General features: G+C 32.2%; 1 protein-coding gene and 1 pseudogene across 5 annotated transcripts in view; one reads left to right on the plus strand and one right to left on the minus strand.

Annotated features, from left to right (window-relative positions):
- The first annotated feature begins 4,042 nt into the window (after positions 1-4,042).
- Positions 4,043-4,161, plus strand: LOC111742807 (annotated as a pseudogene).
- A 673-nt stretch (positions 4,162-4,834) lies between these two features.
- The window catches only part of WISP3 (WNT1 inducible signaling pathway protein 3), a 17,472-nt gene continuing 9,755 nt past the window's right edge, over positions 4,835-12,551 (minus strand). For 4 of the 5 annotated variants that reach the window (XM_011364798.2, XM_011364799.2, XM_011364802.2 and 1 more), the window contains 3 exons: positions 10,235-10,477; positions 6,915-7,108; positions 4,835-5,869 (listed from right to left, as the gene is read on the minus strand). In XM_011364798.2, the coding sequence (XP_011363100.1) occupies positions 5,588-5,869; positions 6,915-7,108; positions 10,235-10,477 (719 nt within the window). In that variant the 3' untranslated portion in view covers positions 4,835-5,587. The remainder of the gene's footprint in view (positions 5,870-6,914; positions 7,109-10,234; positions 10,478-12,551) is intronic. The other variant, XM_011364803.2, reaches the window with a different exon arrangement.

Below are 12,551 nucleotides of genomic sequence, written 5' to 3' on the forward strand. Positions count from 1 at the left end.
AAAATTTACATCCAAAGCTACATCCAAATTTAATTTAAAAATTAAATTTTATCTCATCCTTTAATATTGATTTTTTTAGCTCTGCAAGGTTTGAAGGATCCCTTAATATGGACCTTAATGAAATCAGCATGAACTTAGTTCCTTTTCCTCAATTGCATTATCTTGTGTCAAGCTTAACACCTCTCTATACACTGGCAGATGTCAATATTCCTCCTCGAAGGTAAGAGTAACTTTATTCCAATTACTTGAGAACTTGAATTATTTTAAAAAAATTTTAAGAGAAAAGTTAAAACCTAGTTATTTCTTCATGTCATTTTCTATGTGAGATGTATATAAAATACAGTTGATGACAGCTGTTTTTTCATTATAGGAATGCTTCTTTATTTAGAAGTCATTATTTGAAAAGTCAGTATTAAACTATTTGAAATTAAATCTAATAACTAAATTTTTAAGCTTATGCAAATAGAAAATATTAAAGGGCTTTGAAGTCTGACATACTTAAGTCTGGATCCTGATCGTCTCACTTACTCGTAGCAAATTTGCCAGTACTTTTAGTTTTTCTCTGTACAAATGAAAGTTGGAGTGCCTACCTCATATGCTTGTTAGACATATTAAATAAGAGTATCTTTTAAAGCTCTTATCACACAGTTTAGCACCATAGAAGGCTTTCCGATGTCACTCTGTATGGTAGCTGTTATAGATCATTAGAGATTATTATAGATCATTTCCAGAACACCTTGTTTTGTAACAGACTGTATGTTATTTTTAAGCATAAAACTTACATGAATTTACTTAACAAAAAAAGTTGTTGGAAGATACTCTTAAGCATATACAGTGATGATGAGCTTGAAAAGTTCACACTGGCATTCACAGTTAACTGAGGGAAAAGGTCCTGTTCAAGCTCTGTAAAAAGAAAGTATGTAAATGATAAACACTAGATTAAAGATTTTTTTTTTTTAATAGCTTTAAGTTTTAGCAAGATAACAATTCTGTACTGCTGGAATGTCACAGTGATATTAACTTTTTTTTGAGTCAGTAGCAAATAACCAGTTATGCTAACAGGACTCTTTTTCAGCGTAGGATACCGATGACCTTAACAAGTTAAGCAACCTGTACAGTGTATGAAACATAATTATTCACTAAATGTTCACTGTTGTCAGCCCAGCATATTAAAAATTAGTGTATGGAAATATAATGTATACCTTTAACATAGACACATAGAACTATTTATTGTACAATAGTGATAATCCAGACATTTTTGTATTTAATGTTAATTCTTGAAAAATAAAAGATATGTAAATTCTAATTAAAGTCCAACATAGAGGAAAAAAAGTTTGACTTGGTTCTTCACTCTGCATATTTTAAAGCCAATTAAACTTTTTTAAAATCCTGCTGGGCATATTTTTATATCATTTGTTTTGAAGGTTTGTTTTTAATTGTGTTAGTGAAAATCTATAAGGAACTTTAAAAATGTTAGACTCTTAAGGAACTTGTCACAACATTCTTTCTATATTTATATTCTTCTTTTACCTTTTTTTTTCTTTTTGCTTCTTCTGTATTGTAGATATTTCAAAGTCTGCCATATCAGCATGTGCACACATTTATCCTTGAGTAAATAATATATCGTTTTAAAATTGTGCTATTAAAAAGCATAGTTTTAAACTCTTTAATCTCTTAGTAGTTTCCAAACAAGTGAGAATGGTTTTAGTTTTGGCTAGAGTTATCTAAAGAACCTAGTCATATTTGTATTGAATTAAGATTTAAGACCCAAACTGGAACCGTATTAAGGACCTACACGCCTGTGTATCATTAGATATAAACTTTGTCAGTCACCGTATCTTTTCTTTAACTGAAGGATTAAAGAATGGAATTAAAAGACCATTCACTTGGAAGTCTTTCTTTTCAGGAACACTACTACAGAGTTTCTTCTTTTATAGAAGTGCCTAACATTGTCTTTTGATAGGTTCTTCTTAATTATAACTAATTTATGATGTATTTTACAGAGATAAGGTAATCTTAAATGTAGGCTTTTAATTAGTTTTGATAGTTCTGATACTATGAAGTAGATAAGCATATAAAATAAGTAATGACCCAAGTTTCAGAAATCAAGTTTCCAAAATCAGTGCTATAGCTATCTGAAATCACTATATTGCAGAAGCTTTTCCAAAAAAAAAAAAAAACAAAGATGTTATATTATTTCCTATCTTCTCATATTCCATAAAAGATTGCTTTGAGAAAATGATAGCTAAGATTTAGAATATATTTGTATGTGAAGTTTATTTACCTATAGATGTCTGTCTTTTCATTTTATAGTTCTACGTAGAAGAAAGAAATAATATTTTGTATAAACAGTGCCTTTCATTGTTCTAGATTGGATCAGATGTTTTCAGATGCCTTTAGCAAAGATCACCAGCTAATTCGGGCTGACCCCAAACATAGTCTCTACCTTGCATGTGCCCTCATGGTTAGAGGAAATGTCCAGATTTCAGATCTTCGCAGAAATATTGAAAGGTTTGATTTCATATTTTTTCAAGATAATTTGTTATGTGTACTGCTTGTGACAGTGTAACATAGCAGTTAAGATGGTCTTCTTCTAATTCTAGCATTGCTACTTAACTAAAGTGTGGCCTTGAGCAAGTTACTTAGCCTTTCTGAGCCTTATTCTCCTCGCATGTAAAATAAAAATAATAATAGTACATTATTTACAAGTACTAAGTGATATATGAGATGTCTTATGTCCTGAAAGTGTTCAGAAAATTTAATTATTGATTTTATTACCACCATTACACTTCTTCTAAGTTTATAGTTTACTATTTATTGACAGTCTATTTTTAGGAAAATTACTCTGTTGAATTACAAAGGAAAATTATAATACCTTTATTTCTTTTCATCCCCAGATTTCTGATGTTAAGGAATGTGTTTCTAGTTTTTTGAGTCACCATCATAGCCAATCTAATGTCCTTCTACTAAATGTCCCTTAGTTCACTGTCAGACTGTACCACAAAACTGCTAATAGTAAAAAATAGATAACTTACATTATAAACTAAGCAATTAGAATGGCGCCATCAGTAACATTCTAGTTTAATTAATGGGCTGTCATAATATGGCAAATATTTTTAGTACATTAATTCTTAACCTTGAGTTTTTGTATCTCAGATTAAAACCTTCTCTACAATTTGTCTCATGGAATCAAGAAGGCTGGAAGACCAGCCTGTGCTCAGTACCTCCTGTGGGCCATTCCCATTCATTGTTAGCTTTAGCAAATAACACGTGTGTGAAGCCTACCTTCATAGAACTGAGAGAGAGATTCATGAGGCTCTACAAGAAAAAGGTAATTATCAGTACAACTTTGTAACTATATGTGTTAACTTTGGCTATTTAAGATGTAGTCTTAAGAATTACACTATTACAAACCGAGGTGATCCTGTCTGCTGTATTCATTGTACTGATTATAACTGAAGAGGAGAGGCTTACTCAGATTATCTAAATGAGAAATCTCAATAGTTTATCAATAGTTTATAGGATTTGAGTTCTCATTTCTCATGTAAAGCCGAGCGAACTATTTACATTATAGGATAGTTGTATTAAATTTCCAGAAAATAGACAATATTATTCAGTTTTGTTTTGTTTTTTATTTACAGGCTCATCTTCATCACTATCTACAAATTGACGGGATGGAAGAAAGCTGTTTTACAGAAGCTCTGTCATCTTTATCAGCACTCATACAGGAATATAACCAACTAGATGCTACAAAAAGCATGCCTGTAGAAGATTTACCTAGACTAAGCATAGCTATGTAAAAAGCCCCCAAAATACTCTTACTTTTTCTTAATTTCACATTGCTTCTTGTCATCTTACCTTTCTGTTTCATAGTTTTTGTGATTCCGAAAGCCAACTTTGTCTTTTTCATATTAGGAGTATTTTTGTCTGAAAAAGTAGTTCCATTTAATCATAATTTGTTGTGTGAAATTGTAAAGTCCTAGTACCTAAACTTCAGACATTTGTCTTCAGAAAATTCTCCTTTTCTAAAATTGAAAGAACAGTCAACAGCCATGCTACCCTGAACTAGCTCGATCCCGTCTGATCTCGGAAGCTAAGCAGGGTCAGGCCTCATTTGTACTTGGATGGGAGACCACCTAGGAAGACCAGGTGCTGTAGGCATAAAAATAAGAAAATAAGGGATTGTAAACTAACAAGATCCTTGCAATCTGTGAGGTCAACTAAGGGTTGCCTCGCCTAAATAAATAAATAAATAAAATTGAAAGAACAGAGTTCTTCAATATTTTATTTATAATCTCATATTTAGACATTTATACAGTAATAATCACGTCTTCAATAAAAATCTTGTACAGATATATTTTTATATTTATTTATAATTTATGTTTTCATATTCTGTTTAAATTCACCTGATTCTTTAAAAATAAGTTCATAGAGTAGAAGAACACAATATAAATATTTCTGTGTGATATCCACTAACTTCAGGGATAGATTTTATTACAACTATTAAGGAGGTTTTGTTTCTTCATTGGATAACCACTTGTTTGCACTCAATCGCAATTTACATTTATTTTAACATATTTGTGATAAATTATTTTTAAGTATAATACTTTGTTATCAAACCAGTTGATTTTGTAATAATAAATGTCCATATTTTTAAACAGTGCTACTTGTTATCATTTTGCTTGTCACCATTTATACAAGTGAACAGAACATTACAGAACTTGATATTGTCTTCCAAACTTTGCAGTAAATGGCTATAATAGTCTAATGAAAGTTTCAATTACCATAATCTCCACTTTTAATTTTTAACAATTATTCATCTTTAATCACAGTTTACATCTCAAATCCATATTGATTTATCATTTCAGGAAGAAATTTTTAGAAACAAATTCTTTTCAAGCCAAAATAATCAATTACGTGCTTTCTTTAGTGTTATGTTTTTTGTTACTTTTCAAAGGATACTGCTCTTCATCTTTATTTAGATTTTTACAGTATTTGGTATAAAAACTTTTAGATTAAGGATGTCAACAGTGGCCAATGAAATTCCATTTTCTCCTTCCCAAAGAAATCTTAATAAACATATTGAGGACAGGACAATGAAAACTATAAATATATTTACAGTTTAACCTTATTGCTATTTAAGAATTAGTGTAGAATCTTGCTCACCCTGTAATGATTATCATCTGAGTGGAATGTAGGCTACATTGTTAAAGTACAGATAAAGGTTTAAAGTTTTAATATGCTTTTTGCATATCTTCAAAGTATGCCAGATTATTTTATAGAATAAAATATTTTCTTATAAATTGTATAGTTTTTCCATTATATATGGAAAACATAAGTGGAATAAAGTGTGTATTATATAAGTTACATTTTATTAAGTTCAATTTTAAGGTTTTCGAATTTTACGTATGTTTGTAGGATAACCTTTTGAAAAGCTCCTAATGCCGTAAACATAGTCATCTGAGAATAGCTGGGCATTTTTACTGTTTTAACCAGTAAAGGAGATGTGACACCTTTTTAAAACCATTCTAACTTTGTTATGTAATGACATGACTGACTGACCTTAACTTTTCCCCATGTCCTTGGTTTATAGAATCTCAAGCTCAGAAAATATATCTCCTGGATCTCTGCAGTTTCTCTGACATACACAAGATGTGATCCACAGCATCTTCCATTTAAATGACCCTTCATTTGGGCAATCAAATTGAATGGTAATTATTTTAGACTTATTAGGAACACAGCATCTCTTATCCAAGCATAGTCCACAAAAAGTCGGTTTATAACTCTGAGTGCTTGAACATCCAGAAAAGACGAATTTTTCAGCTTTGAAGAGTTGGAAAGTAGGTTGGCATGTTTTTCCTTTGGGGATCTAAAAAGATACATATCATTAAGAAGTCATTCTTTAAATTTGATTATAATAGTTTAGAAAAATGATACTAAGTAGAAAATCTTAAACACAGAGATGTAAGTCATTTCCAGGACATTAATAATTGCTATTTAGTAACTTCAAGCACTCTTCTTTTCCACCTTTAAAATCAACTCTCACCAAAGGTCTGTTCTTGCACCATCATTTCATAGGGCCCACTCCCCAATGATTTGTGTATCCTTTACTTTGTTCCACAATAAATGAAACTCTCTTTTTAATATCAAGGGCTATGTCTTATTAAATGTTTATTTACCTATGAATTAGCAAATTTCCTTGTACAGCTCAGACAGTTTTGAGTAGATGGATAAATGAATAAATATATTAATCCCTTTAAAATTGAGTTAACTTCTAATATGATAGGGAATAACTTGGAGATGAGAAGGGTTTTGCAGCATTTCTACTCTGAGACAGTCATCCTGTGTAATTCTAGAAATAGGACCAGCTCTAGTTACACCAAACAATCTTAAGAGTAAGTATTTTATCATCGGCCTTTGGCAAGTTTACTATCTAAGCATTTTGGAAATGGTGTGGTTCCCCTCCAAGTTGATAATATATAACTAAGATCAGAACTTCTCTGATGTCCATGTCTGTTCTCATAATTATGTTAATACCAAAAATTTTTATCCATTGCTTTGAATCTACTAACATAAAATTAGTATAGAAAAAAGAAATTAGAATCTGAAGAGGATCTACTCTTAAAAAACAGTATAGATGGTGGAGTACCACAACAATTCAGACTGATCAAGACCCATACTATTAAGCTGATAGAGTATCTAGAATCAACAGGTTAACATTACCTCTGCGCTTGGTAAATTTTCCCCACAAAGTGCAGTTAGAGTAATATCTGCTTTCCTCTGAGATAGTTTGACTTTAATTGTTACAATGAGGTGATTTTATTTTCATAAGAACCGAATACTATTCATCATTCCAAAACATACAAAGTTTTCAGGAGTCTCTTGAATTATAATGAAGTTTAATTAAACTTTACCTTTACTGTCTTTGATATATTACTGTCACAAGGCTGAATATAACACAGTCTTTTCTCCTTTCTCATTTGACAGTTGCTATTTTCATTGGTTACCCTATTAGATATTCCCATCCCACATGTTCTGGAGCAGGGAGTCCACTTTGTTGCTTGCACAAGACATTTTCTTTTCCAAATAAGTGGAAGGTTCCTATAAGCTAAAATAAAGGGGGGAAAGTACATGTGTATACATATAGATGTACTCATGTAGATAGATTATTTTTAAACTAATAGTTAATAGATCTGAACCTTTATGTAATTCAGGAAAAAAATGTGGTCTAATTCATCATTCTCTTTTTCCAACTCCACAAATTACCTTTCAGTCAAGTGTTAGAGTTCAATTTCTTAAGAGGAATAAAAATATTTTATCTTTAAAAAACTGAATAGACGTACCCATTTGGTTCTTTCTGCTTAGCCCATCTTCTGAGTACTAAACTTAAGCTTATGTTCTGATAGATATCTGCCTTTTCTCTGGTTCTTGCCTCATGGTTGGTATTATTTCCAACAGACATTAAAATAGACATTAGTAGGATTAGGGAATTCAGGATATCGATCAGAACGATGTGGTCTTAATGTTAAATTTCTCAATATATTAAAATCTAAAAGACAAAATTTATACTTGAGAATTAGGTAATCAATGAGGCCAGTTATTTTCCTTCAATTGTTTTAATCTAGTCTTTTAGAAAATTATATTACAGTAAACTAATCTAAATAATCATATACTAAATCATGGCAAATGTGTAATCTATTTTATTCATTCAGCTTAATTGTTACATTCCCTATGGTAGCAGGCTCCTATTTCCTCCATTGGTTAGCCATTTTAAATCATTTATAGAAAGACATACGGAATGAATGGATAAGTAGATCTATGGATGAGTGGGTAACTGGGTGGGTGGATGGAGCTCCCTCTACTGCCTGCTGCTTAGGAAAAACAAGGGAGGAGGAGGGACCGAATAATAAGAATACAAAGAAAATACAAAGAGGGTATAATAATTCTTCCATCTCCTTGTAAATCCATTGGGAGCTTCTTGTTCTGCTTAGGAATGAAGCAGGCCCTTGGCTCATTTTAAACAAGCTACATATTGGTTTATCGTCTCAAAATGTTTCCTTAAGTTTAATCCTAAAAAGGATGCTTTTGGAATAAGGTTGTGATGTGAGTTTGCAGTTGAACATTGCAAAATTCTGGCTATGTTACTTCAAAATGTCAGTTTAAAACTCTAAAAAGACCCCCAAAAATGCCTTCTTGATAAGAAATATCAGTCTTTGAAGTATGTGCTATGTTGAGTAAAATTATATTTTGATACTGCTTTCAGCATTATTACAGTAGGATCTTGCAATTGCATGTAGAACTGAAGGAGAGAAAGCAGAAACATGAAGATACCTGGAAGGTAGACAACAGTTTAAAGATCTCAATGCAGGAAGCAGATTAAAAGCCTGGCACACATCTGCAATAAATAAAAGTAGGTTAGATTATCGTATTACCAATAACCCAACTTAAAGTTAAGCCAAGAGCTGCAGTTCAGGAATTTGCTTAACATTCATTAAAAAGCAAGAGAATTAGAAGAGATTTTTTAAGTAAAAGTTTAGTGGTTGGTGAGCAGTGAGAAAATCATGGGGGCATTATGTCATTGCATGCTTTATACTGACCAAGCAAAAGCTAGATTCCAACCATAAACTACCTGGAATTAACTATGTAAATCACTATAGACATAAGTGTGTGTTTGCCAGTGTGCTTAATTTTAAAAGCCGGATTCCTGTTTGGGCCCATAAATACAGTTTCACAGTTAAGCAGAGAAGAGACGTTAGATTTAACATATACTTCTTTGAAACATCCAGGCCTAACTCTCAAGTACCAGAGAGTAGTGAGAGATTTTCTTGTTTTTTGTAGCAAAGCACTAACCACTAAGAATGACCATCAGATACATCCAACCAGGTTGCAAGTGACTCCACTGAAACTCCTCTAACTCCACAAACAAGACCAACTTGAACTTGATCCAAAGGGCTTTGCTTGTGGCAAACTTCTGCTCTAAGTTAGTCTCTCTCTCACATGGGTTTTAGGAACTTAATATTGAGTCACTCAGATCTAATGCAGAAAATCGACTGTTTTGTACATTCTGAAGAAAGAACAATTTGGCTTATAATTTTGGATGTTTCAGGTATTAATGTCATGCTGTTAACTGAAAAACTGCATATGGTAAATACAAATTCATTATGACCTGTTAATTTTTTTTTTTTTCAAAAAAAACGGCAAAAATAAAAACCCCAAAAAAGGTCCCTTCAAAAAAGTTATTTTTTAATTTTCTAAAATTATTTCCCTTGTTTAAAGTGGCTTTTATAAAAAATTACATAAATAAGGTTAACCTAGGAGGTTTTTTAGCATATATAAATATTCTGAATTTCCATGGCACCTTTCATTCGCTAAGCTCTAAATTTAAAGAAAAAAAAGGCATTCTTGATTTCTGGATGGAAACACAAATGTGAATAACAACCAGATGTCAGTTTTGTCCCTTTTGAGTCCTTCCTCATTTGTGCTTTATTGAAACTTCTGTCCTCAAAATACCCTGGCACTAAAATAAGATGCTTAGACCATAATGAAAGGTTTATGAATATTCTGACCTTAAATGGCCAGGTGCTCAAGATGAAAAAGAATCTCTTTACTTGTTCCCGACTCTATACGTACCTGGGTAACCTACTTAAGAATGCCTCTGTGTGTGTGTGTGTGTGTGTGTTTATTAGAGAGAGGTTGATAATTAAAGGATAATTTTATATCAGTAGTTTTCTGTTTTTTAGAAATAATATTTATAAATTCAAAACGTGTCTTCAAATATTTTTAATCAGTAGGCTTCCATTTCTGCTTTTATCATATAGAAAAGTTGCCTTTGAAAACTTTTGAAACTGGATTGTTCACACGTCTTCCCATAATATAACAATACAAATAAAAGTTATTCCAGGATACATATGAACAATATTTGGTCGATTTTCCTGAGAAGAGGTTGAATGGGAATAAGAAGAGGTAGTAAGATTTTAAAAGAGTTTTCTTGACCTAGTTGAGCTTTTTAAAACCAAAATATTTTACTGGAAAAATCTAAAACATTATAGTTTCCTTTTCAGATACTTAGAATAGACCTGCTGAGGCAAAGACCTAGTAAAATGGCACACTCAAACTAAATTTCACACTGACCACCAATGAGAAAGTACTTACTGAGAGCCTGTGGTACATAAATGCAACATGAAGTAAAACCACAAAAAAGTCACACGTGAAAAATAGTTCTGCTTAAAAGCACCTGGCATTGTTTTGTAGGTTGTTGAGAGTTGCTGTTCTAACGGTCCCAGGCCACAGTTGGCTTGATCAGACGTCTTTCCACCTTTAGCTCCAGAGCAGTGACTGTCAGCCAGCTTCGGTATGAACAGAGGTGTGCATCCAATGGCCCCACTCACACAGAGGCAACTAAACAGGGGATGGGGCTGAAACACTTGGCCATTATGATAATGTACCCTGTTGAACTCACATCCCACAGCTACAAGGTCTGAAAGGAGAAAAGAGCAAAATCGCCAAAAAAGCCATAACTGATAGTCTAGACCTCCAGTTATAAACCATAGAAGAAATTGCCATCTCCTTTACAAAGTTCTCAATTTCTTAGTCCCCACCTGAAATCTCCTTCACAGAACATCTGTAAAAGGTGAAAATGAGACATTTTCATTGTATTGTAGGCTGTCATCCCCAAATCATCACTTCCAGTATTAAAACCCAAGGACAGGCCCAGTTCCAGAGTAAAATTAATAAAAAAGCACTATGTGTACATTAGTGACATAGATAATGATTGTAAATCTGAGAGGGGTTGGTGGCTGGTGAGATTTCCCTAGATGTCCAACAATAGGCTAGGATATTTTCTTAGGAATTTATGATATATAAATGGCTGAAAAAATTATAATGTTTAACTGCAGTGCTGCATGGTAACTGATTTTTTGTTGAGAATTGGAGGAAATTTTCACTTCCGAGGGGCATTCTTGACATGGATCAGCAGTTCTCAAAATGTGGCCCGTGGACTCCTTGGCAGTGCCTGAGACCCTTTCAGAGACTCTGCAAGGTCAAGACTATGATGTGACACTTTTTTTCACTGTGTTGATATTTGCACTGATGGTGCAAAAGCAAGGTTGGCTAAAACTGCCGTTGGCACCTTAACATGAATCATACTGTACAAGTTAATCACTATATTTTTCCTTGCTGTGCACTTGTACACAAATGTACTTTTTAAAGCAAAACAAAACAAAAAAATCTGGTTTTACTTAAGAATATCCTTGATGACAGTAAAAATTACTAAGTTTATTAAGTTTGAGCCATCAAATACATAGTTTTTTTTTAATATTCTTTGTGACCAATAGGAAGTGTACATAGAACATCACTGTAGGTATTATATTAAAGTACAGTAGTTATCTTGAGGAAAAGCACTTATGCTATTGTTTGAATTGTGGGCCGAACTAACAATTTTTTTAATGAGAATTTCACCTGAAGAAATGACTGACAGAAATGACTGACAGACTTGGGTATTTGGTGGACATTTTCTTGAATGTCAACTAAGTGAACCTGTCACCTCAAGGAAAACAACCGGCAATATTTGTTGCCCATGATAGAATTCAAGCTTTCAAGAAAAAATTAGAATTTTAAGAAACTTGTATCCACCTCTGAGATCTATATAGCTACCCAATATGTAGACTTTTCTGATGAGATTGGTATTAATGTAATTTTTAAAAAATATTGTCTAAGTGTATCAACATTTGGAACATCTACATAACCCATTTTTGCAAACTGATATTTTCCAAATAACCAAAGCATAGTATTACAAAATTAGGCATGAGTAAAGACCCATTACAAGTGGGTCTTGAATAGACCAATGTATTTTAATATCACAGAGCTTGACACTGATATGGTTCATTAATATGGTTTTAGATTCCATGGTACAAATAATTTTTAAGAAACTACTACTTCTCAAGTTTTAATATAATATCAAAAAAGAATATCCACAATTATCTGAAAAGTCTGTTATATTATTCCTTTCTTTCCCAACGATATATCTATGTGAGGCTGGATTCCCTTGATATATTTTAACCAAAATAACATATAGCAGCAGATTGAAAGCAGAAACAGATATGAGAATATTGCTATCTTCTGGTAAGCTAGACATTAGATTTGCAAAATCGTAAAACCATTCCACTTTTCTCACTAAATTTTCCTTTGTTTTGGAAAATAATTTTTCATAGATATATTTATTAATTTGCAATGGGATCTTTATTTTTTAATGAATTAGCAAATATTTTCAAATTTCTAGTCCATTAAATATGTATAGTCACATAAACAAAAGCTCTTTAGGTCCTCATTTATTTCTAAGACCCATGTCTTCAGACCAAAAAATTTAAAAACCATATATCTATGTCATTGATTAGCAAATTTTATGTAAAGGGCCAAATAGTTAACATTTTAGCCTTTACAGACCATTCAGTCCCTGTCACCACTACTGGATTCTGCAATCGTAAAAACAGCAGTAAATTCTATGTAACTGTGTGGATGTGGCTGTGTTCCAATAAAACGTTATTTATAAAATC

This window comes from Pteropus vampyrus, unplaced genomic scaffold (genome assembly GCF_000151845.1).
Source record: "Pteropus vampyrus isolate Shadow unplaced genomic scaffold, Pvam_2.0 Scaffold101, whole genome shotgun sequence".
Classification (NCBI taxonomy): domain Eukaryota; kingdom Metazoa; phylum Chordata; class Mammalia; order Chiroptera; family Pteropodidae; genus Pteropus; species Pteropus vampyrus.